We start from the raw sequence: 26,000 nt of genomic DNA, 5'->3' as shown, positions 1-26,000 counted from the left end.
CCCCCCCCCCTCGCGCCTATACATTCTCCTCGTGTTATTCGTATATCTTAGCGGCAAGTCATGCTCCACTGTCTCCTCCTGTGTGTTGGTAAATACCACCACAAACATGAGAGAACGCCGCCTCTGGACATTCCTTTGGATGGTATCTCTCTTTGCTATAATTGTCTAGAAACTACTGAGATGTGAAACCATCTGCCGTGGATCCACAACTGCCGGATGAACATAATCATATTGAATTGACATCAACGTAGTTTTTTTCATTCATAAGCTTTATTGCCACGCTGGTAGAAATTTCTGGAAATTTCAGTCATAACGTCACCTGACTTTTCGATGGTGAGGTTGAATTAAATTTCAAGCGATAGCGTTGACTAAATTTCTCATTCGTCTTGAAAATTCAAGAAAAGTGGGTTTTTCGGGGTAAACAATCATTGATTTTTCAATGAACGCTTGAATCTCTACACTCTGTGAAAATTGAACATCATATACAATTCAATCTTCAATAGATTGAGAATTCAGAAAAATTGTTGCCTGAATTTGAAAAATTTTCAAGGTTCAATTTTCAATATTTAAGGAAATCAACTGGTTCGTCAATGAAGAAATATACAGAAATTTCATGTAACTTTATTGTTGTTTAAAATTTCAAACTTTTTCACTTGAAATTTCAAGAGTAGGGGAGGGCAGGGTAAAATGGACAGATGGACATTTTTGACTTTTTTAAAAATATTCATAACTCAGAAACAGATTTATCAATTGAGCTCAGTCTCAGCTCATCACAAAGAGGAATCATTGTTTTTCAATTGAAAAATAAAATTATTCCATTTCATGAACAATTCAACACGTCATGAATATTTCAAAAAAAGTCCAAAGTGTCCGTTTTACCCTACCCCCTATTGTCTAACAGCGTAGATAGCGATTCTGAAAATAAAAAATGGGGCTGATACCCGCATTATTATTTTCGAGCGATTTTTTTTCGCTATTAGTTTATCAGAAAGATCGCACAGTAACAGTTATCTACAGTTCCAGATGACTAAAGATATTGAATACTGATAATTATTGTATGTATATGGGCTCACGATTCCCCAATTGCAGTAAAATAAACGCGAGTTTAAAGCGAATTTAATTCATCTCTGAATTTACACAAACGGTTTCATCTACGCGCCTCGTTCATCCGGAAAAATGTGCCACTTCACAATTTTTAATAACAAAATTGCCAGCGCCAGTGTTCATCTTCCGTATGGCATGACGGTATTTTATAATTTTTCCGCGAGTGAATAATGAATTTTTACGTCGAGGAATAAATCGCCACTTCCTGTTTGCGAAAATGACTCATACCCCATTATTTCCTCTTCCAATTCAAATCTCAACTTTCACATATGCCTGCACGTCGCAAAAATTGTTTCTTTTTTCCTTCCCGTTGGTTGTTTTTTTAATCGTATTTCATTCTCGAGTCGGGGTCCGCGTGGCAACAGTGTTGGATCGGATGGCGGCCAACGAGTGAGAGGGTAGAGGAAAGAAACGAGATGGTGGGATTTTAAAAGACAGATAGACCGATCCCTGTGTATGGTATTACAAACCCCACACATACATACGGCTCGGTATCAAATATGTACACAAATACAAAAGCAGTGTTCTTTGTATGGTCGAAACGTGGGACAGGAAATGGCCACACACAGTCACGGTACAATCATTCCATTATTTATTCCAGTGAAAAATAAACATTAAAATTTGACTCATAAAGGAGCTCATTTTCTAGCGCCTTATTCTCCTATTTTTATTTTGGCTTTACTTCACGCTCGTCATTCTTTATTCCAGATAGATGCGAGCAACGCAGGAGATAAACCCAATCATGGTGGGATGCAATAACCAGTAACACTTGGAACTGCTCTGTGTGAGAGCTGAGCCTATCGTCGCGCCCAAATAGGAAAGCCAGTGATCGAAGACTTATTTATACTCTATTTTCAACTGTTAACGTCACGCATGAAAAATCAATATGGGAGATTTTTACAGGAATTGATTTCAGTGCTTTATCTCTACCCAATGCAGAATAATTCATGCAATCTGCTGTTCCATCTGTTACAGTATTGTCAGTTAAAATAAAGCTACAATGTTAATTAGCGATCGTGTGGGCGTTAACATACCAATTCCCTCTTGAATTAGCGATGTTTTTCTCCACTCGAACACTTGGCCTCGATTTTTAAAATACGTTCTTTCGAAGTTAAAAGAGTGAACAATCATTCACTGTAATTTAAAAGATTACTTCCAAACTCAGTCTCTGTTGAAAAGAAAAAACATAAATCCAAATGAATTTTTTCATGTGCTGACTTTTACGCGGACAATTAGTTGTTAATTTTTCGGTTTTTTTCCCTTTTTTTTTCACTCACGAATAAACGTAACTCGCGAGTGTTAGCAGTCTGAACTCGCACATTTCACTGGAATTGACGGCGAGGCCCCCGTACAAGCCGCGTTGAATTTTTCGAAGCGAGAACGAGTGAGGGGCACTTGTAATGGCGTCGAGACTTGGCTTCCCTAGTCTCTGAGCTGGATATTACTGTACAAGGGACCAGCTGCCACCAAGACGCCCAGTCGACGAACGCTTTCTGTTTTCCCCACTATTAAAATTGCTCGAAGAAGGCAGAAATGTTGTGTACAAGCCTGTAAGGCCGAGAAGGCCGTGGCAAAAGGACGCTGAGTCGTGACGAAATAACAAAAAAAAAAAATAACGATAATAAACCCAAGCACTTGGAGAATGTTAATAACCGACGTTGTCTACGCGTTTATCAATGAATGTTCCTTTGCTTAGTCGAATTATCGAGTTTGAAATATTTCTGAGACGGAGTAGCGAGCGCACAGCCTTGGTTTTTCGGCCCGCCGGCCGAATAAACCCAATATTTTTTTTGTTGTTATTCCAAGGGCTCGCAGGGGTTGTAAATCCCACCCCTTGGCCACCAATGCGCTTCCCTACGACGCAGGCCACGTACCCTATTACAGAAATCGATCTGTCTCACATAACGGTAATTTTCATTTTCCCAAATTGGAGCAGCTTTTTGCAATTGCAAACTTTCCGAACTGGCCCCAATGTTTATTTGAATTCAACAGACTTGACAATGTAGCATTCAGATGGGACAAGGCATATCAATTCAGTAGAAAAGCGGTTTAAGTCGATTCTGACTATTCGTCAGTTTTCAATGAATACCTCGGAATCTAAGGCGGATAGCAAAATTTTTGTCAGAACCTTTTCTGCAGAGCGAATTGAGACCTACAAAAAAGATTTTCATGAAAATTTCGCTGTCTCCCTTAGATTCGCAGGTATTCCCCGAAAATCTAAGACTTCGCTCGTTTTGCCGCTTCTGAATTGATTGCTAACGAGATTTTTTTGAGCCACAGAAATTTATCACGACTTACGAACGTGCATTTTAAACTTTGAGCTCGACAGTCCGCGGCGATTTATCTGTTGACGGTTTTGAACTTAAGATTAATAAATTCTCACAAAACATCGGGCGATATAAGTCATCGGCTTATATTGGTTTATACGAGCAAATAGCGCAATCTGTAGACCCCTGGCGCCGGAAAATTTTTCATGAGAAAACAGATTACCCATCGCAACTTTCCTTTTGAATAGTCGAGTGTGTCATCGTTACTGAGAATTATGGAATTCTTGCAATTATGGAACGTTATTTTTTAAATTATCCTATTGCTCATGTATTTGCAAAAATGCAGAGGCTGCACTGAACTGCCCGATTCATGTTTAATTGTTATACTCACGTGTGCAATTAAAAATCCGCTAATTAAACCCTTGAGATCCATTCGACGTGTTATTTTATACCTTCGACATATTTTGACGTTGACTAGGTTTTGAATGACCAGAAACCGTTTGCGGTTTCCTCCTCACAGCCTAGTCAGCTTGATTTTCAGCGAGACTATCAAGTTGACATAGTGGGAGGGCTCAGTGGAAAGACGATAAGATACGTATGAAAGATACCGTTTCGTTTTATTTTGGCCGTTGTCATTTGCAATGACTGATTATAACTGGAAATTATTCCATTGATAAAGACTCGATTTTTTTTTTCGGCATTGTTCGGTGGAATTTTGGGTTGAATAACAAGTTTCCACGGATTTCAATTCTAAATGGATATTGTATTTTAGCATTAAACTGAGTCAACATTGAACAATGATATATACAGCTATTTATATCGTTCTCTGTAATCCTATTTTTCTCCTAAAATTTTCTACAGGAATTATAGCAGAAAAATAATTGATGGTTGCTAAGGCTCGGTTTCTTTTTACGCTGAATCACCTCTCTTACGTGTCGTCAAATGTTTTAAAGGATGGATACATCAGTAGTTTAATTGGGGAAGTCAATTCAGGTAACAACTGATGAAGTCAATAGTGGAATGGAACTGTTTAACAAGCTTGGCATCAGTCAGGGGAGGAAAAAAAGGTGAATGTGTCTTGCATAATCAATCAATCAACTGTAAAGTAATATCTCGTTTGTCAAGCACCAAATTTTGCATTGATAACACAAGGTACTATCGTTTCCTCATCCCACTCAATTATTGAACTCCATTATTGGAATACTCATTATTCAATAAGTTTTAACTCTTTGGTACCCTAAACTCAGCGCAACTTCGCTCAAATAAGTTATTAAATTAACCTGAACAATATTCTCTTTCGTCTGGAATTTATACTAAAAAAACTAATCTGATGTCGCTTTGTCGTTGAGACAAATGTAACCAGATCCCCTAAGCGAGAAATGTGCGGACAGTGGCACGAATTTCTTGTCGACACATGGGACAGTCAGCAAGTGATGGGGCGCAGTGAACGCACGTGGCTAAATGACCACAGGGTAGAAAGACAACGGATACTTCTCGGTCCATGCAGATTTTGCACAAACGAGCCTCCTTTAGCCTTCGATTTTCCTCCTCCAGAGATACTGAAAAAAAAGAATGAAAAATTACGGAAAACCAAGGAAAATCCAAGTGATTTGAAAAATAATTGGTCGGTTGAATTACGTGGCTCGTCGCTCAATCCATTTTCCGTTTTCCTCTCCACTCTTTTGTCTTTATCTGAGTGCTCGGGATCGTCTCGATTTTCCTCGTCAGAACTCTTCTGGAATTTCACATCGTTTTGTCTGCCATTCGTTCGCGCTGACTCTGGTGCTCGGTTTGATGACGACTGCGCGCTTATCACTTGACTCAGCAGTGTTGCAAGCTCGGAGGATGATGATTCCACGTTATTGTCAAGTCTGAAATGTTATATTGTCATTATTTTCTCAGTAATTCTAATGAGGAGTGATGAAATGCAGCAGAACAGGACAGGACAAGTCGATAAGCTATGTTTCACTGGATGCTGAATTACCTCGGTTGATATTGATAGTTTTTACGGAAAAATGTTGAAGAATATTTTCCCCCTAGAATCCCCCTAATTAATATATTCAAGTATCTTTTACAGTTTGGTGCAGACCATACTATAGATTCAACCATTTTCAATCATCAAATTAGTCAAATTAAATAGCGTGAGATAAATTTTGCACCGAATTATTATTTATTCAAACAATCGTTCATAAATAAATTATTGAAATAGTTTAATCTTTTCGAAATTTTATTTTTATGGGGGTAAAATTTTGAATATGAATACATTTGCTACGATCCCAAACAAATGATTTTTATGGTGGAAAATTAAATGTTTATAAATTATTTGGAGAAAATTCTCGTAATTAAAAAAAATGCCATTTTTCAATTATTTCATCAATCTTCCTCGAAAAGTATTCAATATTGAAGTATCTAGGTCCTTTTCATCGATAATTTAATCGCAATTAATAAGAATATTTCAATAATGCTATTTTCAATCAAGTGAAAATTAAATTAGTTAATTACCCATTGCTCTCCTCAGTCAAATGAATATGACGAACATGTTCGATCAGCTGATCAGCATTCGTATACGGTGTACCCATTGTTTCCATTCGTTCTCTCAACGCCCTTTTGACTCTGCCAACATTCAATCCAATCTGAAGAGCTGTTATTGCTGGTGTTGAGTGCAAGAGCTCTTCCACTTGTGAATCTGAGATTGGCCTGCTTCTGGATGTGGATGTTGAACCCGAGGATCTGGATGGACCCATAGATGTACCTGTAACATCTTCATCACCATCTTCAGGTACTCCAAGGAATATGAGAGGATCCAGGGGCGGTCGATTATCTACGCAGTGTCGAATGAATTCCTGACCTCGAACCATTGCGACGTAACCGCATTTGGGGAACCAACGGGCGTGCTCCGTCCATGGGTCGTCGTCAGCTTCCCAATTGTGGAGACCCCCATCGCAGTGAAAACATCGAACTTGGTCTCCTGAAGCTTTATTTACATTATTTTGTTGATAGTACTATTCAATCATCAACAAAATCTGTACAATTTACTTGATAAATATTGAATTATTCATCCAGCAAAAAATAATTTTTGAAAAATTTATAAAAAGGCATTTTTAAAGAAATTTATTCAACTAAAAGACAATTAAATTTGTTCCATCAACTCACAAAAATAATAAAAGCCTGCAATTGCCAGCATTTCAGGCGTCTGTCAATATATTCAACAGGAGCTGTACAATTTACTTGATAAATATTGAATCATTTATCGAAAAAAAAATAATATGAGAAACATATAAAAATTCGTTGTTTATTGGTAATTTATTCAACTAAAAGACAATAAAATTAATTCCATCAACTCACAAACATAATAAAATCCTGCAGTTGCAAGCATTTCAGGTGTCTGTCGAAGATTCTCCGGCCAACCTTGGAATGTTCGTAATCTGCCCTCATAGGTGGCATGCTTAGGTTGTCTAGGAGCAGTATGCTTTTGAATTCCTAATCTGTGTAAATCCGCAGCCGATGCCGACAGTAATTTAACATTTCCTAATTCCTCTTTTTCCGTTGACAGCCCTGAGGAATCAAATATTTGTCTAGTTATGCAAGATTTATGTTACGAAATTTGAGTAAATGTGAATCTATAGAGGTGGCTGCTCTTATCAGCACTTCAATGTCACGTGTTAATTATATAGTGCAGTATTTTTGAGCTTTTACTAGACAACAATACCTGACCCCATCAAATCCAATCGTGAATTAGCCGCGAATAATTATTTTCCTACACTTGATGTGTCGGAAGCTGCGTATCGACTGTCTTGGCATTAGCAAAACCTTTATATTTAGCCCTCACTGCATAAATATGAGATTTAAATTTATACGTATATGCTCTATTCAACAACTCCGAAGGTTAAGGCGACTGTCAGCATTGTAAACAAATGACTTTCCCCAAGGTTTTTTCACCTGTAATAATATTACAAGGGATTGTTACCTGAATTCGACTCCTGATGAGCGTAAAAATCACAGTGAGGAAATCCAATTCTGTGCTCAACATCAGGATCATCCCCCAGCTCCCACATTCTCATGATTCCTCTGCAGAAAGCACACTCCACCTGTTTAGAAATTACAAACAAAATGATTGAGAAATGTTCCCTTAAAACTCATTTTTCATTTTCCTAAAATCCATTCATTCCTCGAAATAAAAAAAATGAGCATATCTTTACCATATCTTCCGACTGAAGGTAATAAAATCCAGCCCTAGCCAGCTGCTCAGGTGTGACAGCAGCAGTGCTTGGCCAATTACGAAAAGAATCAAGTCTCTGTGCAAAGCTCCCATACTCAACCCTGGGATTTTCACTCTGCGCAATTGTCGATGCCCTAGACGCCTGCTCAACATTACCACGTGCATCACCTCCCTGTGACACATGCGAAGACGAGGTTGGCTGGGAAGTGATGCTCTCGAGTGATTCAACAATTGGCACATTGCAAGTACTAGCTGGATCCCTGACAAACGGACAGTTGGGCTCGGCCTGCCTGTGTCTCACCATCACTTGATCTCCATAATTCCAATCGGATACCCTAATTCCACAGATGAAGCACTGAACCTCCAGAGAATGTCCGGTGTAGTAAAATCCACCTTTTGCAATTCTCGAGGCACTGACTGCTGCGTCCTGGGGCCAGTCGCTGAAAGTCCTCAGACGATTCTCCTCAATATTCATTATCCGATTAATATTCAAAACAATTTCCTCTGCAAATCCCTCGAGGCTCTGTCATCAAAAAACTTTTCTAGGTCGACACATACTCCCCTCCCCCCTCATAATTCACAGCATGTCACAATATCCGTTGAATAAATAATTGTAGTATAAATAAATTATGCAATCGCCGAGGTGTTCAACGGTTACTCATCAACTGGAATATCTTCGTTCATAACAATCAGGCTTGTGGTAAACAAATTGGAAGGATCATATGCGATCAAGGTTATGGCAAACTACAGTGTTTGACAGCTCGATGGACGGCATTTTTCTCCATCGGTTACCAATCTCATCACTCAATGCACTACACCACAGTTAACTTTATCAATTGGCTTTCATTTTTTTAATGATCAAGTCACTTTCACATACCTCAGTCAGAGAGATAAAATTTGAATCCATTTCTTATCTTCGATGAAGCAGTATGTCCTATACTATTGTACTATTTCATTACGAATGAATGCGCAGGGGCGAAGGGGGCAGCTGCGCACGCACTGGTGTCTCAGGTATGTGGTGAAACACCCATCGTCAATCTTGAAATTTATTCGAGTTTTTTTTTGTCTGTTCGGTGTTGATCATTTTTTTATGGAATTCCACTCGAGAGATTAGAGGGCATATGCATGTGGTCTGCTGCCAACGGCGATGATATGAAATTTTGACGAGTACTGTGAATCCCCGAGGTAATCACGATGGGGAATACACGACTGCTGGAATGTCCATCACGTGACGTCAATACCCCAGTCACAAGTATTTTGAGTGAGTGTGTGTTGACGAGGTAAATTACAACACTACTAATAACATAACCTAGTTCCAAGTGTACCACAAACGCAATGGAAAATCAACAAATTGAGATGAATCAGGATTCATCATAAACTGTAAATGGCATCATAAACTGTAAAATTCACCATAAAATTCATCGAAAAATCGTGGAAGATGTCGTACATTCAGTTTGAGAGTTCAAGGGCGAAGGATGCCGAGAGGCAGGCCATAAGAGACGCTCGAGAAAGAATTCTGGCTGAGGCGGAGGAAAGATATCATAAGAGAGAGGCACAGAGTGAGAGAGCTCGACAGCGTGGAGATGACAAGTGGATGTTGCCTTCAGTGGATGCAAAACTGTCTGAAAAATCCAAGAAGAAGAAGAAAAAGGAGAAGAAATCGAAGAAAAAGAAGAAACGAAGGAAGAGCTCCTCAGACTCTTCCAGTGATTCATCTGAAGAGAAAGAAGACGAGTGGATCGAAAAATGTCCTTCAGAATCCTCGAAAAATCCGCCTGAACCACTGGAGCGAGACGAGTGGATGAGCCTCTCAGGCGCCTTTTTCTGTGCTCCAAGAGAGAAAAAACCTAAGAAAGAAGAGGTGAACAAGCAAACGTGTATCTTGGACAAGCCCGGTCAGAACTCAAGGGAATTGAATCCCCACTGGAAGAATGGGGGAACGGGTCTTCCAGAAGAAGATAAAAAACCCAGGATCATGAATCCTGAATGGCTCAAGAAGAGTCTTCAGCGAGCAAAGGAGCAGGCGGAGGAGGAGGGAAGATCCCTGGAAGAAATCGCTGCAGAGCGATGGGGCTCTCTTGACGCGATTAAATCAATGATAGAGGAGGCAGAGCAGAACTGCAGACCTTCAGGATCCTCTCGACGACAGTACGACGTCGACAGGCACAGGAGACACTACAGAGATCGCAGCAGGAGTCGTTCGAGGAGCAGAGAGAGGAGACGAAATAATTTCCAAGATTGGAAATCACCTGATAACAAACGAAAACCAGCATTCAAGATGCCAGTGAACGACGCTGGAAATGGGATCTCTCATTCCTCTGGAAGATCTGTTTCATCGAGAAAAGGCTGGAGGAAACCTGAAGCTAATGATGGCATTAAACTCCAGGAGTCTCCATCAGGATCAAAATCTCATCGAAAAGAAAAATCGAGTGAAGATGAAGATTCATCTTCAGGGGAAGAACCACCGAAAGCATTGGAAAACGAAACCCTCATGTCTGAGGATGAAATGAATAAACTCGGGGCTAAGATAGTGAAAGCTGAGATATTGGGGGACATGGAACTAGCTCAGGAGCTGAAGGAAAAATTGGAGAGAGCCAGGAAGATGAGAAAATTGACGCCCAAGTCGTCTGAACCTGAACGAGAAAGAGAAAAGGATGTGATACTGACTGTGACCAATTCCAAGGGGATGTCGAAGCCTCTGGAGCCTCGAAGTCGTTACGAGGAGCCCCAGGGCGGCAGGAGGAAGAGTAAAAAAGTTGAGACTCACGACAAGGGTCAACGGGTGCGATACTTTGCGGATGACGATAAATACAGTCTTCAGGAGATGTTCGAGAGAGAAAAAGGGGATTCGGGGAGTCGAGGTAAAGATGAATCCGTCTTTGTGAAGATGGCTTCGAAGAGCATGGACATGGACGAACTGTTCGAGCAGAATATCACTAGGGGTGAAAGCGATGCTAAACAGGATTTGAGGGACAAGACGAGGGCCATCAAGGAACACAACAGGATCGAGAAGAGTTTGGAGAGCTGTAGATTGTGCTTTGATTCCAAGGAGATGTTGAAGCATCTCATCGTTGCTATGGGGCACAAAATGTACCTGACTCTTCCCCCTCACGTGTCTTTAACTCCTGGGCATTGTATTATTGCTCCGATTCATCACAGTCCTTGTCAGACACAACTGGATGAAGACATTTACGAAGAACTGAAGACTTTCAAGAAGGCGATAACTAAAATGTGTGCAGATAATCAGGAATATCCGGTATTCTTTGAAGTTGCTATGGGTCTGCATAGGTTCCCTCATATGCAGCTGGAGTGTGTGCCCATGCCTGAAGAGGTGGGCAGCATGGCTCCAATGTACTTCAAGAAAGCCCTTCTCGAGTGCGAAATGGAGTGGTCCACTAATAAAAAAGTTGTCGATTTGTCTAAAAAAGATGTTAAACAGTCGATCCCCAAAGGTCTGCCGTACTTCATGGTCGACTTTGGTGATCACGGGGGGTTCGCTCATGTCATTGAGGATGAGAAATTATTCCCCAGGAATTTTGCTCAGGAGATCATTGGGGGCATGATGGACTTGGATTCTAGTATGTGGAGAAAGCCTAGACGAGAGAATTTTGAAGGTCAGAGGAAGAAAGTTGTTGAATTTGCTGACAAGTGGAAAAAATACGACTTTACGATTTAAAATTATTGTACATTTATGAATAAATAGATTTTTTAATTGAACTGAATTTTAGTAGTTGGAGAATTTCAATCATCTCAAGAAATTATCGTAGAAAATGGAATTGAATATTTAGGCTAAATTAACAAGTAACTTGCTGAATTCTTCTAAGAGATATGAAAAAAAATGAAATAAAAAATACGATTTTACTTTTTAATATTTTTTACTTAAAATATTTTGCAAAAACAATTACACTCGTTAATAATTAGCAATTAGTTTCTGCAGTCGGTACATTACTCCCATGAAAAAATCCATTCACAGGGTACGCGGTCAAATGCTCTTTCAACACAGTAGGAAATATCGCCAGCATCTTAAAGCTTTTTCCCATTTTATCCTCATCAATAATCATATGGTAACCAGACTCTAATTCTTTCCTGTCCTCCTCTGAAATCCTTTGCACAAGCATGTTCAGTCTAACATCTATTCCCAGCTGTAACAAAAATTCCCGTTGCTCGACTGGGCCAAACACTATTGTCCTGTCATCTTTGGTTGCTATTTTCGATATTCTGGAGAAGTCCACATCAGCAGTGAGATCCACATCTCCAGGATTTTCTAGAGGGTCTCGTTGCTCATGGTCTTTGAAAGCTCTGAATGTATCCGTCTTCTCTCCACTGTGCCCATAGTCAGCAATCAAGCAGAATCCACCGCACTCTTGCAGAAATGTGGCCAGATAATCGATGATCGAGAGGGTTTGGGGGCTCACCTCTAGATGACTCCTTCTCTCCTGTTCCTGAAAGATTATGAATAAATGATAAATCCACTGAACTAAATTGTGATTCTCTGAAAATTGCGTTGATCTGTAAAAATTATTCTTCATTCTCACATCTATAAACAATTTACTAGCCAATGTTGGACTCTTCGATGTAACGTATCTCAATGCTTCTCCACTCGGGTCGATATCGATAAATATCTCACTCCAGTTTCCATTATTCCTCTACAAAGAGAAAACAAACGCCTAAAATATTAATGAAATGAGCCTTTTAATTATTTGCAAAATTTTGTTATTTACATGAAATTTGTGAATGGGCAGAGCATCGAAGAACTCATGTGCGATGAACACACTGAACTTCCGAGGGACATCTTCCACACAGTAATACCAGAAGACTCTATTCCCATCCTGAGTTTCTCCCTCTCTATAATATTTCAAACCTTCATTCGTATCAACTTCCTTCGAAGAAATACATAGATTCTTAGCTTGAATAGCTGACAGTGCAGGGCTGACCTCCACTAAATGAATCGACATCTTATCGCCCACCCTCAATTGTTTAAAAACCTTGAGTATATCTTTGCTGAGGGTTCCTCGACCTGGGCCCAGTTCAACTAGCTGAAGAGGATCTCTACTGATTTTTCTCCATTCACTTAGAACCCAAATGCCAATCATCTGAAATTAATCCTTTTATTATGGGGATAATTTGACATTTAATTTTTAATTATTGATTTATTGATTAATTTACTTCTCCAAATAACTGTGAAATGTCCGGGGACGTTATGAAGTCCCCCTGGCTCCCAAAAACATCTTTTTTCATGTAATATCCTTCAGTGGGATGTGTCAATGCCTCCTTCATGTACTCAGCCACTGTAATAGGTCCACACGCTTTCATTTTTGTTTGCAAATACCTAAACATCCGAGATTTCTCTTGTTTTTGTTCTACAATACTCTCTGAAGAATAATGACACTTTGATAATGCTCTCGAAGCATCTGACAACAGTCTTCCATTATTTGGAGATAGTAATCGTCCCAGATAACTATCCTTAACACTTATTAAACCTCTCATTTTAACAGAAAAACAGCGGAATAACAAAATTATAGCTTCACTACGAATATATTGTAAATAATATTGACCCGGTATTTTTACGTCACCCAACTGATCTAACTGTTACAAGTATAACCTCCCATTGGCTGCTCCAAAATGATAGACCAATGGAATCTCACCAAAGTCAGCTGTTCTCGCGCATTAACGTGTCTGCCCATGCCTCTGCCTCTGAAATGGCGCCAAGAATCGTAGAACGTACACATTCTGAACCCTCAATTCAAAAATATTAAGTTTTTCTATCAGTTTGGTGAATAAATGAGGTTCATGAGACTATAAAGTAAAGAGTTTAAAATGTGTCAATGCGGAATAATTGAAAGAAACAATGAAGAGTGCAAAAGAAAAAGTATCAAAAGACATCCACGAAAAATTTAGTATCCTTCAGTTTAAAATGCATCAGTGCATAATAATAAACAATAATCTGAACCATTAATTCAACAATACCAAGTATTCCTGTGACTTTAATAAATAAATGAGGTTAATGAGACTATGAAGTGAAGAGTTTTAAATTTGTTAGTGCGGAATAATCAAAAGAAAATAAAGAGTGCAAAAGAAAAAGTATCAAAAGACATCAGTGAAAAACACAAAATTAGTGTCTTTCAGTTTAAAGTTCATCAGTGCATGATAATAAACAGTAATAGTACAAAAATAAAAAATTGTTACAAATCATACAGGTATATCTTCCCATTGGCTGCTCCAAATGAAGGACCAATGGAATCTCACCGACGTCAGCTGTTCTGGCCCATTATCATGTGCAGGCAGATCTGTGCATGCCTGTGCCTCTCAAATGGCGCCAAGAATGGTAGAATGTGCATATTCTGAACCCTCAAAACAACAATATCAATTATTCCGTCAGTTTAATGAGTAAATTCGGTTCATGCTGCTAAATAGTGAAGAGTTGAAAATTTAGTGCAGAATAATTAAAATAAACAATTAAGAGTGTAAAAGGAAAAGATCAAAAGACAATCGAAAAGCGCAAAATTAATGTCCTCCACTTTAAAATTCATCAGTGCATAATAATAAACAATAATAATACTTCAAAAATAAAAAATGGCGAACCTTGGTGACAGAATAGTAGTTCTGATTGACATGGACTGTTTTTTCTGTCAAGTGGAAGCAAAGCTCCAGCCTGAACTGAAAGGAAAACCCCTTGCTGTCATCCAGTACAGTAGCTTCGGTCCCAGCTCCATAATAGCGGTGAACTACGAGGCTAGAGATTACGGAGTGACTCGACACATGAAGGGCCCCGAAGCAAAGGAGAAATGTCCAGATATCGTTCTGGTAACGGTTCCACCACTGAGAAATAAACCAGACACTGGGAGATACAGATCAGCAGGTAGAGAAGTGATCGATGTTTTGAAAAAGCAATGTTCAATAATCGAGAGAGCTAGTATCGACGAGGCTTATTTGGACATTACGAGCCTCGTTGAAGAACGAATGGATTCTGCCGAGCAGTCACCGGAGAGGATGATTGGAGCCCTGTCGAACACCTTCGTCGTGGGTTACTGCGATGACGACAGCAATGATGAGGGGAAGAGAGCAGAGGGCGTCGAGAGATGGGTGAGTGAAGCTTTTGGAGATTTAGGAGACGTTCAAGCTAGGAAACTTGCCATTGCTGGCATGTTAGTTGAGGAATTCAGGGCTGAAATTTGGTCGCAGTGTGAGTATCGATGCTCAGCTGGCATTTCGTACAATAAAATTTTGGCTAAACTGGCTTGTGGCCTACACAAGCCCAATAAGCAGACCATTTTGCCCACTGCGGCTGTCACTGGGCTGTACTCCTCCCTTCCTGTGAAAAAAGTTAGAAATCTGGGGGGAAAGTTCGGGAATATTGTGATGGAGTCTCTTGGCTGCAACGTCATGGCTGATCTTCTGAAGTACTCTCTTCAGGATCTTCGAAGACGTTTCGATGATAAGACTGGCTCGTGGCTGTATAATATTGCGAGAGGAATTGATAATGAGCCCGTTACTAACAGACTCATATGTAAATCGATTGGATCCAGCAAAAATTTTCCTGGAAAGGCAGCCATCACGAAGCTGGAGGATTTGAAGGGGTGGGTGACATGTCTCGCTGAGGAAATTGTCGACCGGTTGGAGCAGGATATGGAGGAGAATGAGAGACGTGCGACCCATTTGACGCTCAGTTATCATTGGTATCAAGATAAGAAGGTCGTCACCCAATCGAAGAGTTGTTCGTTGACTTCGTACAAAATTGACAGAATTGTTAATATGTGCGTTGATGTTATTACGAAGGCGACGCAGAAGCCTATTGCTTTCATTGGAATGTCAGCGGGCAAGTTTATTGCTGTTAAAGGCAGTGGCAACTTTGTTAATTTCTTCAAGAGTGGGGGTAAACCAGAGAATTTACAGGTCAAGCCGGATCTCATTAATCAATCAAAATATTTCGAGCCTAATTCTGAAAATTCACTTGAGGTAAAGAGCTCTGATTTTCCCCAAAATGAAGAGAATTCTTTGGACTCGAACGTGAAATTTGAGGAATCGGACGTGAAGACTTACACTAGAAAGAGGGACGGTACTGAGCACAAAGCAGAACTGGAGAACAACTTGAGCAATTTATTTTCCTCTAAAGAGGAGAGGAATAATCACGCCAAAATTACTCTCCCTGAAGTTACTGACCAGAAGCCTAATCTTTTACTGAGTTTCGATATTTCCAAGTGCCCATTGGACAGCGACGATTTCAAGAATTCTTTTTTTCTTAACTTCCTGAAAGACTCTCGCAGTACACCGGTACAATCACTTGAATCGAAGCCTCTCAAAGAGTCTGCGAATGCGGAGATGCTAGAGTCAAATTCCTTGGATAAGTGTGACATTGAGTCTCCAGATTTATTCGATGATTGTGAGATTGAAGGGCAGCCTGAACTTGAAGGGCAGCCTGAGCCCTACAAAGAGACTTTCCCATCTTCAAATGTGAAGGATAATGAAAAGCAACAAGTAAAGGCAGGACAAAATGAGGATAATAGCGCTCTGGCGAAGCTCAAAGACATTTTTCCTGATTTAAATAACATTGACACCTCAGTACTACAATTATTACCCATCCAACTTCAAAGAGCAGCTGATGCCTACCTAAAATTGTCAAAAACCTCAAGTGTCTCAACTAGTACTAATAAAAACGATTTGAAAACTATTGCCAAAGCTAGAGCAACAAAATCCAAGTCTACGACAACTAAACTTCCCCCTAAAAAAACTGGGATCATTAAAAACTTCTTCGTCAACAATTCATCAAATCATTCCACCGATTCTCCTAAGAAACAGTGTCCCGAGTGCAAGCAAATGATAATCATGACGAAATTTCAAGAGCACTGTGATTTTCATGTTGCTGAAAATTTACAGAGAATTATCAATAACTCTTTGAATAGTGAAGTGGCAAATTCGACAGGGGAAGATAGATCATCTAATTTACAATCTCCTGTAGCTAAAAGAAAACTCAGCATTGAAACTCCACAGCCGAACAAAAAACCTCGAAACATTCAGTCTTTCTTCACTTAAATGATAAATTATATGCTTGAACGGGTGGAGGAAAATGTACAGTGTAAATTTTGTAAGCAGTATAATATTTTTACACGAGTGAATAAAAAATGTTGAGTATCAAATGCATTCACTTCGTTATTTATTTTCAAATGATTCCCTCCAGTTTGAGTGTTAATAGTGTTCACCAGTGCCTTGAGATGGAGCTGATGAAAATTGCACTCCCAACATGTCAAGATTATTCCACATTATAGTAGTGGAGTGAAAAACATTCGACAATGGACTTCGCAATTGTCTCCTGCATCCCGGTCAATTATTTAAATGATCACTAACAAATTCTCCGCTACCACATGACACTCCGAGTTACGTAGTAACGACTGTTTGTATTCAAAATTGAAGACTGCTGGGAAAAAGTCAATTAGTGGTTCGTATCACATGTTATCTATCTACACGATTAAGAGTCTCTGAATAAACTTCTAATGATGACAGAATAATCAAAATAATAAACTCCGCTTGTTTCAGCGCAGAGCGTTTGATGAATGGAGACAAAAAAAATGTTGTCGAATATTGCTGATTACGAGGAGATTAAATAAATTACTCAAACAAATTGAAGTCATTTTAAGATTGTCATACTCCATTCCTCGAAATTTTGAATTGTCAGAAATTAAAGAGAACATTGGGATAACATTTTATCATAATGAATTATAATAAAATATACTCTGAAGATGAGGCCAAAGATAGTTCAATTAAGCTCCTTTGCTTTGACTTGACAAAATATAGTGAGAGAGTGAGATTCATCAGCTGTTCAATAGGAATATTTTTTTTCTACCTTCTGTATGGATACCTTCAGGTAATAAAATGGGGCAAAATGAACGCTTCATTTTTTTAAAATGCCAATAGTTAATTGAATTGTTAATAAAATGGGGTAATTCTTTTTCATTGAGATGAGCCCTGATTCAGCTGAATTGATGAATTTATTTCTGAGTTATAAACATTGAAGAAAAATTTTGAAGTGTCTATTTTACCCTATCCTCCCCTAAATAAATAAATAAATAAAACATTGGATTGAAATTAGCGTGCAAAAACTCAAAACATTGATCAACTAAAATTTTTGGCTCAGCTTTGATGTCCATACACCCTCAGCATAATTGAATCAAGAAATATTCAACTGATCTAATATTAAATTTTGCAGGAGTTAATATTCACATTAGATGGATTCCGACCCTACGGTTGGTACTTGACTCTCATACAATTCGCCTATTACACATTATTCGGCTGGCTAGAGTGCAAATTAAAAGGAGTGAAACGAAGAATTCCTTTATCAACCTACATGATGCTAGCCCTGCTCACCCTGGGCACAATGGGCTTCTCCAACTCGTCACTAGGATACTTAAACTACCCCACTCAAGTGATTTTTAAGAGTTGCAAACTCATTCCTGTGCTCATTGGTGGGATTATCATTCAAGGGAAAAAGTATGGGCCCTTGGATTTCATAGCTGCTGGGTTGCTCTGCATTGGGCTAGTTTTATTTACTTTAGCGGACAGCATGATCTCCCCTCGATTCAGTATTATCGGAGTGGCCATGATCAGCTGTGCTCTCTTGTGCGATGCCATTATTGGAAATGTACAGGAGAAAACTATGAAGCAGCACAAGGCGACTAATACCGAAGTAGTACTTTATTCATATTGTTTAGGATTTTTCTATTTATTGGTGATCTTGATCGCTACTGGGGAACTGCAAAAGGGTGCTGCCTTCTGTTCTGATGTAAGTGTTGATCAACTGAATGTAAATTGTTTATTTTAATTGGAATATGGAATTGCTAGTGATATAAATATTTTGTTTCAGTTCATATTTCAATGAACATATTTAAAAACAAAACAAAATTTTATGGATAAAAAATTATATGGACAAAACAAAATACATCTCTTGAGTTTTTACCTAAAATCAAGAATTATTCAGATGAATAAATAAAAAAAAATCTGTATAATTCAGTTATTATGGACAATATATTTTTCAGCATCCCATGGAGACATACGGCTACGCCCTCTTATTTTCCCTGAGTGGATATCTAGGAATTCAAATAGTGCTAACACTTGTTCAAACAAATGGAGCATTCGTTGCAGTGACAGTGACGACCTGCAGAAAGGCAGTGACAATTTTAATAAGTTTTCTCTTCTTCTACAAACCTTTTACCATGCAGTACGTATGGTCAGGTACGCTAGTTCTCCTGGGACTGTACCTGAATGTTCACAGCAAGCAACGTGGAAGTGGAATCAACGTTAAAGGTCTCCTCGTCTCCTTGCAACAGTGTTGGTCAAGGCACAATAGAATTCAACAGCAATTGATGACAAACGTGTGATAATTCAAATGAATAAACTTTTCGATAAATTTATATTCTTGTTATGGAATGCCTTTATTAATTAATTCATCGATGATGAAGGTTTACACAATAACAGACATTGGGCTAGAGCTAATATAATTAACTATAAAAAAGCAAAACAAAAAAAGATTATCCATGAGATATGAGAAATTGTCGAGTGATTTATGATCGATTGTTGTTGGGCTGCTCCCAAAAGAAAAATTAATCGAGAAGAATTTATTTACATAAAAGACGAAATAACCCGAGACTTACTGAACAAATCTAGGAAATTTCCAAAATCGTATTTATTCAATTCATGTGATCAATTATAAATATAACTGGAGATTAAACACTGATTTTGAAATTTAAATATTCAAGTACGAAAACATTGGATTAAAAAAAAAAAAGGTAGAATGATTAATTACCAATGCGTGGCAAGAGGCAGCAGTGTGCTGCTAAAATTCCGATGTCTTGAATTTTTCATTCAAATACAGGTATGAGTAATTGAATGGAATAATGAATTTAAAATAATTGTAAATAAAAGAGGACAATTTGATGTTCTATGAGCTTACATTACATTTGCACGTGCATGGTGAGCCTGGGCGCTTGAAGTTTCTTTTCTCTTTCCTCAAAACTGTTGTGTCACGTCTTCGTAACGTCTGGTCGCTGTCGTAAAGTCTTACCTCGTCCTGTGGAGGGGCTGATGAATTATCGTTTACGATCGTTTGATCCACTTCGTCGTGAGCGAGAGCGACGACTGCGGCTGTTGCTGCGTGAACGTCTGGATCTGAGAAGTTATTAAAATAATTTTATTGCATTAAATTCAGAACATTTGGTTTAGAGTTGATGAATTCATTGACTGCATGAATATTAATAGTTTAATTTAAGTCGAATTTGCTAGAATATTTTCTATTTTCATTATTTTCCATAGGAATGTTGTAAAGAAATAAAAATCAAACTGATTTGATCAGAGAAAACTTAAGGATATCCAAGTATCTTTTGGAGTTTGGCACAGGCCACATGTAAATTCAACCAGTTTCAACCATCATAATTTTCAAAAATTGAAATTTTCTAATTATTTCATCAATTTTCCTCCAAAAGTAAACTTTATATTTTTTTCAGATTTAAAAATGTTTTCTAACGGTTCAATATCGAGATTCAAAATGAGACCTGCAAAGATTCACTAATAAAATCCTCGTAAAATGTAATTGTAAAACTTGGAGTCAAATGGGGCACAAATGAAAGCCCTGATGTTCGACAACAAAAGTAGAAAAGCATTCAACTGTAGAAAAACTATTCAAAGTACTTGAATATCCTTAAAAAAAAGTAATATTCCACTTGAACATTCTCAATTTGCAAATCGATTTTAATACCTCTTCCCACGACTGCGGCTGCGTGATCGTGAGCGCCTCCTATCCCTGTCCCTGCGATCACGGTCGCGATCACGATCACGCTCGCGCTCCCTGTACCCCAATCCGCGACCTCTTTCCCTCGAGTCTCGGCGATCACGATCGTCCCTGTCACGGTGTCTATCCCTGTCCATCATGGACTCCCGTTTCTCCCTACGTCTTTCCTCAACAGTCTTCTCCAAGTCAGCTAATTTCTCACGTATCTTGATAAATCCCAGATGCAATTTGCCACCAAAATGATCCGCCAAACGCCTGTCATTGTCGTGAATGCCAAGATAGGCGCTGCATACTTCACAAACACGAAGCTTTTGCTGCTGATAGCTCGAGGCTGGCATACTGTTTCGATATTCCTGTTCAGCTTCATTTTTACGCTTTCGCAGCTCATCAATTTCACCCATGAGCTTCATGGATTCCTCGACAAAGCCCTCTTCACCGAGCTGCTCAGCTTTTGCCAATTTCTTTCCAATTTCCTCGGCAAGTACATGAACGCTGTTTGCTTTAGCTGCAACCTCGGCGCTCAATTCCTCTTGAGTTTCTGCTAGACGTTGCTTTGCTTGTTCTGTACGTCGATCACAGTCGGCAATGAAATTCTGGAGATGTTCCATTGCCTGGAAAATTATTGAATCGAATATGAAAATGACTGCTAATTATTCAATTATGATAATAATTTGCATTTCGATGTGTGTATTTATCAAGTCTCGATCGCTTAATCTCTGAAATATAGGACATTACTTACATCAATATCGTAAAAGTGATCCTTCTTCTTCTGTGCTGCCTCATAGTCAGCCCGTAAGGCTAAATCGTGAATCTGGGGGCATTCTCCCAGGTCCATGCGCTGCGATTGACAAATCATAAAAGAACATTAGACAATATCAATTGAAATAGAGATCGAATTACGTTGATTCTCAAGAAATCATTTAGTTTTCTGATAAAATATGAATATTCCTGGCCCCTCATTCAGAAATATCAATCAATCTTAATTCATGATCCTTTTATGATTATTTATTTATTTTCACTTCGTACACTCCCACTCACACAGCCATTCACTCAGCCACCCATAATTTCACGCTCAAATTTGTTGAATCAATTATGTGAGAAAGGCTCTTCTGCAGATGGAATGATTCTTCATATTTATAGATTTTTTTTCATCTTCGGCGATGGAAGGTTTTATTTCTATATAGGTAGATACAATATTCTGTTGGTTTTGACTTACAGAGTGGCAACACCTCTCCGCCTGACGCGCGAATGCGATGGGTAATGATGCTACAAATCAGCATACACACCTTAAGGCTTCGTCACATTATATTTCATGTTTCAAATGGCAACAACTTACAACCTAATTATTCTATTAAATTATTTATCCCCAAAAATTGGATCTAATAATTTTGAGAATACCAAAATTCAAATTTCAAATGTCGTTATCTGAATTAACAATTTATAATTTTAATTTATTTCAATCGTAATACGTACATCCTGTGATGAATTTTCACACGATCCTGGATGATCGTTCACATTCCAAACATTCAATATTTTTGAATCCAACTATTTTCGTGAGTCGAGTCACTTTAATTCTGATTAAAGTGACGAATGATCGTTGAAAAAATTATTCGAATGGTTATTGAATTGCAGATTAATTTGTAATCCGCGATTTTCATGCACAAGGAGATAGTTATCCATAATTCATTGCAATAGATTTTCTCTCAATCTCTTGTAAAGTGAAAGACATTTTCAGAGTGCTTTACTTACAGAGTATCTGCGTATGGCTGCGTACCTTCGGGGTGTGACTAATTATGCATTCTTTTTCTTTCTTTCATTTCTTTGTTCATACTCACGAATTATAACGAAGTCGATTATTATGATTCGTTAATGTGACAGCCTTCTGTCGTTAAACTTCAACTTCATATTTCATTTATTATCGCATTAAATCAGTTACGCTACTTACCAAAGCGCTATTAATGTTTGTGATAGTTTTATTCAACTCTTTGGTGTACCTCTCATCCATGTCAATCCGTATGACCATCAAAATTTTAAGGGGACTGGATGGGTACATACCATTATCCTTGACAATTAATTCAGCAGTGAAGATTTTAATCGTTGCAACTCAGCTATCATTTTTTCTCTCAAACAGTGAATTACGTATCTCAATAATGAGTGAATTTAGAGCAAAGTGTTGACACTTTCTACAAAAAATGCCTTGAAATTTTCCTCGTTACCAAGATAATTGAATAATTAAAAGGATTGACTTCACTGCGGAATTTTGATGCTCACATTTCCATATTGAATTTGCAAAATATCAATGATGACGTCGATGGCTAATCATCAGGCCCCTTAATAATCATTACCGCATAAATATACCCCTGAAGAATGTTCTCTCTTCTTCACAAGTAATATGTACGGCAATGGCAAATTATGAGAAGGATAAGACTGATCAGGGCCTCTACCAATTGCTTTCATATCATGAAAAATACTTCAAAAAACGGTTATAGTAAAAACAAGTAATGTTATATGTGAAGTAACATACGTACGTCCTTTTATCTCTCGGTTTTCATTACTTTTCATTTGTTTTGTTTTTTTTTGTTTTTTTTTCAGTACTTACAGGTTAACGCGTGTGTGCGAGAGACAAGTACGACATAAGAGAGGACATTATTCTCGAATGGTTTCTCTATTGGAATTGGTTTTTCCAGACACCTCTGGAAATAAGAACTGCATCGGAAACCAAGAATTAGTCTACGCGTTCAACAAGCTCGCAAATACATAAATTTTCATTTTTTTTTTTTATAAATTTCAATTTCCCACATCACGACTTTACCTAATGCAAATATAAAACAGTGAATAGCAACAGCAACAATTGAAAATGATACGTGAAAATGAACTGTCCTGAATTTACTCATTGACTCCGTTTTTGTATACCAAAACGACGCGACAAGTTTGATGTAATTTACTCTCCATTGAAAATATGAGAAAAAAAAATCGAAAGAATGATAATTTGTAAAAGTGAATTTTATACTCACAGTGGATGATAATATCTCATGTGGACAGCATGCCAAGAGGAAGCTCTTGCAGACCTTCGGATCGGAGTATTTCACTTGAAATTTGTTATTCTCACCTAATAAAATGAGCATTGGGGGTAATACAGTGGTGCAATCATACAATACGATATGGTGATTATCCAATAGTGCTTACCATTACGTCCAGTCCCCATCAATTGATCGAGCATCGCTCGCATCTGGTCATGTGCCGTCATCTTGTCCTGCGTTGACCTCGTCCACCTTCAAGATCCAGCGATTACTTCGTCTATCCTAGAGGAACTAGAGTGAATATCGCGTCAAAAGCTATCTGGGAGTCAATGATATTTCCCAAACGAGAATTTATTGAAGAGAGAGAATTCAACACTGAACAGCACCACTCTCCCATCAATAAAAATGGTGAAGCGTAGTTGGTGGGGTTTTAGCTAGCGTCTGTCCGTCTGTGCACCGAATGATTTCTCGAGTTGCCACGAAGGCTTACGGAGTGCGAGATTCGTTCGCAGATGAGGACGATTGTGGCGCCAGCTGGACAGAGAAATTCAAGTTTTCACTGCCTTCAGGGATTTCAATGGAGATAAACTTCTGCCTGCGACATTCATTTATCACTACTCTTCTCTGAAAGTGATGCCAATGCAAACAAACTGAATAACTCAACTGGAATAATCCCTGGAGATGGCAGAGAAACCTGGTGAGCCTCAACAGTTATCTCCAGTATTTTTTTAAGAATTACATTTCATTCAAATCCCTTCCTAACCAAAAGCCTCGGCATATGTGAAGAGAATGCACCTGTCATTGTTTATTATCAGATGAGGAGGTGGTGTCGACGCAGCGGCGTCTCCAATCGTCCCACGATCCGGGCTGGAACGACCCCCCCAAGTGGGCCTTCACCCCCAGTCCAGCCTCCACTGGAACCCCAACAAAGAGATTGTTAAACAAAAGAGTGGCTTTCCCATTGTCTTCAGCCCCAGCATCTCCAGGTAATCCAGTTGCTGCGGGGCAACAGTTGCCTCCTGGTAATTTACCACCCCCTCCAGCGCAATTGACGAGCTTAACATCTGCACCTCATGCACCTCTACTAGCTCCCACGGCTGTCCCAAACACCTCTGATATCGCTCCCTCAATTGCCGATAAAGAGGAGGCGTTGCACAAGACATTAGAGAATATACAAACTGTGATAGATGGTGAGTTGGACAGGAGCAGGGTGGAGGAGGTGCAGAAGAGGCTGGAGGTGATGAGGAATATGTGGAGTGCAGGGAAACTCAATGACACGATTCAGGGGATATTGTTGAGGATTTCTGAAGGTAGCTTGATCAGTTCTATTTGTGACCTGAGAAACAACACTTGTTAATCATTTTTCACTGCTTCTTCAGCACTGAGGGACAAGGACATCGACGCAGCGGATAAACTACACGTCTCTCTGATGATGGACCACACCAGCCTGTGCAACACCTGGATATCTGGCATCAGACACCTCATTCTGGATTTGCGAGCGAAAAATGCGGGGAGTGACAGCAAATCTGAGAGTCACTCTCAGTCCGTTTTCCTATTGAATCCAACAGACTCCACGTTAACTTAAGATTTGTACGGTTTAAGGACAATAAAGATAAAAAATATATATTTTTCGTTAACAAATGACTATTCCTCAGCCATTAACGGTCATCAGCGGCAATTTTGATCAGACGAAAAACGGAGAGAATCAAGAGAAACCAAATTCTTTCTATAATTGCCAACGTTTCGCACCCACAAAGTGTTCTTCGTCAGGGCGTTCATTTATTCTATTTTTCAATCCATTATTTAAGGGTTGTAGAGGAATGTTGCAATTTCATGATAATATATTTTTCGGATTGAATGCCTTGCAAATACAATTACAATCTCCAATAACTCAAGAAATTTTTTTTGAACTTTATTAAAAATCGAAAAAAAAAGAAAGAAAATCGAAGAAAAATTGATTTTCTTATAATCCAATTAAAATTAAGAAAAAAACGAATAATTTATTCGATTATCTGCAGCCTTCCGAGTATTTTTTAAAAAGTTTGAATGGATAAATGAGGTTTTATCATGGAATACGGGGCAAAATGGGTTGAATTCTACATGATTTCTATTTTTTTAGATATCCCATTATACATATAAGGTTCGATAGGTCCGTTGAGCCACCACGTATTCAGTGACGTTCAATGATCATCACTAGGTATACGTGGCCACAAATCGAACAGCAGTAGCTTCAGGCGGTCTCGTCTCGACCCACACTAGGTACATATCGATAAACTAGGTTCTTGAAAGGCCATCGCTTCATTTCAAACCATCGTGTACTGTCTAGGTACACGACCCCGCTCAATACAACCAAATTTATCAAGTAATCTCCAATTTCATGACTTACCAATGGCGAGTAGTAAAATCCTTTACGACCACTCCTCTCTGCCTCCTCATCGCAATGCCACGAATGAACCCTTAAAAAAATTCTCCCATTATCTCGTGAAGTCCCCAAGTGACTGTATTAAAAAATTCTTTCCCGAGATGGAAAACTAAACAGTGAGGAGGGAGGAATGAAGAACCGAAGAACAGTGGTTTTACATTTAATGTAGTCATACGACACGTTAATGCTCCAT

The 26,000-nt window shown here is 38.8% G+C and overlaps 8 protein-coding genes and 1 long non-coding RNA gene across 13 annotated transcripts in view; 5 read left to right on the top strand and 4 right to left on the bottom strand.

Annotated features, from left to right (window-relative positions):
• The window catches only part of LOC107036022, a 3,113-nt gene extending 1,008 nt beyond the window's left edge, over positions 1–2,105 (top strand). The window contains exons 2-3 of the long non-coding RNA XR_001460772.2: positions 1,449–1,678; positions 1,813–2,105. This is a non-coding gene — a long non-coding RNA (uncharacterized LOC107036022). The remainder of the gene's footprint in view (positions 1–1,448; positions 1,679–1,812) is intronic.
• LOC107035990 (baculoviral IAP repeat-containing protein 2) overlaps positions 1–3,845 on the bottom strand; it is an 11,027-nt gene extending 7,182 nt beyond the window's left edge. Inside the window, exon 1 of one of the 3 annotated variants that reach the window (XM_015253703.1) lies at positions 3,763–3,845. Coding sequence is in view for 1 of the 3 variants with exons in the window: in XM_015253668.1 (XP_015109154.1) it covers positions 2,139–2,235 (97 nt within the window). In the remaining 2 variants the exon portion in view is untranslated. Of the gene's footprint in view, positions 1–2,138; positions 2,863–3,762 lie in introns of those variants that run through there. The other 2 variants (XM_015253668.1, XM_015253676.1) reach the window with 2 other exon arrangements.
• Positions 3,846–4,113: 268 nt separating this feature from the next.
• LOC107036657 (baculoviral IAP repeat-containing protein 7) lies at positions 4,114–8,586 on the bottom strand. The gene is made up of 6 exons (XM_015254768.2): positions 7,571–8,586; positions 7,339–7,459; positions 6,717–6,926; positions 5,874–6,345; positions 5,010–5,242; positions 4,114–4,930 (listed from the first exon to the last, which is right to left on the bottom strand). The coding sequence occupies exons 1-6, from the start codon at positions 8,063–8,065 to the stop codon at positions 4,740–4,742; spliced, it is 1,722 nt and encodes a 573-aa protein (XP_015110254.1). The 5' UTR covers positions 8,066–8,586; the 3' UTR covers positions 4,114–4,739.
• On the top strand, positions 8,559–11,318 carry LOC107036650 (CWF19-like protein 2). The gene has a single exon (XM_015254757.2). It carries the CDS (start codon positions 9,029–9,031, stop codon positions 11,264–11,266), a length of 2,238 nt encoding a protein of 745 aa, XP_015110243.1. The 5' UTR covers positions 8,559–9,028; the 3' UTR covers positions 11,267–11,318.
• A 187-nt stretch (positions 11,319–11,505) lies between these two features.
• LOC107040720 (protein arginine methyltransferase NDUFAF7, mitochondrial) lies at positions 11,506–13,176 on the bottom strand. The gene is made up of 4 exons (XM_015260964.1): positions 12,757–13,176; positions 12,312–12,683; positions 12,126–12,236; positions 11,506–12,032 (listed from the first exon to the last, which is right to left on the bottom strand). The coding sequence occupies exons 1-4, from the start codon at positions 13,075–13,077 to the stop codon at positions 11,508–11,510; spliced, it is 1,329 nt and encodes a 442-aa protein (XP_015116450.1). The 5' UTR covers positions 13,078–13,176; the 3' UTR covers positions 11,506–11,507.
• A 667-nt stretch (positions 13,177–13,843) lies between these two features.
• Positions 13,844–16,716, top strand: LOC107035621 (DNA polymerase eta). Its single transcript, XM_015253118.1, has one exon. It carries the CDS (start codon positions 14,164–14,166, stop codon positions 16,618–16,620), a length of 2,457 nt encoding a protein of 818 aa, XP_015108604.1. The 5' UTR covers positions 13,844–14,163; the 3' UTR covers positions 16,621–16,716.
• Positions 16,717–16,804: 88 nt separating this feature from the next.
• Positions 16,805–18,990, top strand: LOC107035626 (adenosine 3'-phospho 5'-phosphosulfate transporter 2). 2 transcript variants are annotated; one of them, XM_015253142.1, is made up of 4 exons: positions 16,805–17,023; positions 17,127–17,449; positions 17,792–18,364; positions 18,618–18,990. In XM_015253142.1, exons 2-4 carry the CDS (start codon positions 17,297–17,299, stop codon positions 18,957–18,959), a joined length of 1,068 nt encoding a protein of 355 aa, XP_015108628.1. In that variant the 5' UTR covers positions 16,805–17,023; positions 17,127–17,296; the 3' UTR covers positions 18,960–18,990. The 2 variants fall into 2 exon arrangements, with proteins under 2 accessions (XP_015108628.1, XP_015108618.1); XM_015253132.1 differs by having other exon boundaries at positions 17,122–17,449.
• LOC107035635 (putative RNA-binding protein Luc7-like 1) lies at positions 18,985–23,867 on the bottom strand. Of its 2 annotated transcripts, XM_015253155.2 has the most exons (5): positions 23,552–23,867; positions 23,380–23,474; positions 21,105–21,203; positions 20,333–20,976; positions 18,985–19,746 (listed from the first exon to the last, which is right to left on the bottom strand). In XM_015253155.2, exons 1-5 carry the CDS (start codon positions 23,610–23,612, stop codon positions 19,668–19,670), a joined length of 978 nt encoding a protein of 325 aa, XP_015108641.1. In that variant the 5' UTR covers positions 23,613–23,867; the 3' UTR covers positions 18,985–19,667. The 2 variants fall into 2 exon arrangements, with proteins under 2 accessions (XP_015108641.1, XP_015108650.1); XM_015253164.2 differs by lacking the exon at positions 23,552–23,867 and having other exon boundaries at positions 21,105–23,071; positions 23,380–23,468.
• Positions 23,601–25,009, top strand: LOC107035650 (steroid receptor RNA activator 1). The gene is made up of 3 exons (XM_015253176.2): positions 23,601–24,082; positions 24,201–24,695; positions 24,765–25,009. The coding sequence occupies exons 1-3, from the start codon at positions 24,067–24,069 to the stop codon at positions 24,968–24,970; spliced, it is 717 nt and encodes a 238-aa protein (XP_015108662.1). The 5' UTR covers positions 23,601–24,066; the 3' UTR covers positions 24,971–25,009.
• Positions 25,010–26,000: the final 991 nt, after the last annotated feature.

This window comes from Diachasma alloeum, unplaced genomic scaffold (assembly GCF_001412515.2).
Source record: "Diachasma alloeum isolate Michigan unplaced genomic scaffold, Dall2.0 Dall_scaffold_00176, whole genome shotgun sequence".
NCBI classification, from domain to species: Eukaryota; Metazoa; Arthropoda; class Insecta; order Hymenoptera; family Braconidae; genus Diachasma; species Diachasma alloeum.
Note: the sequence above shows the minus strand (reverse complement) of the source record. Positions and strands in the feature narration are given on the sequence as shown.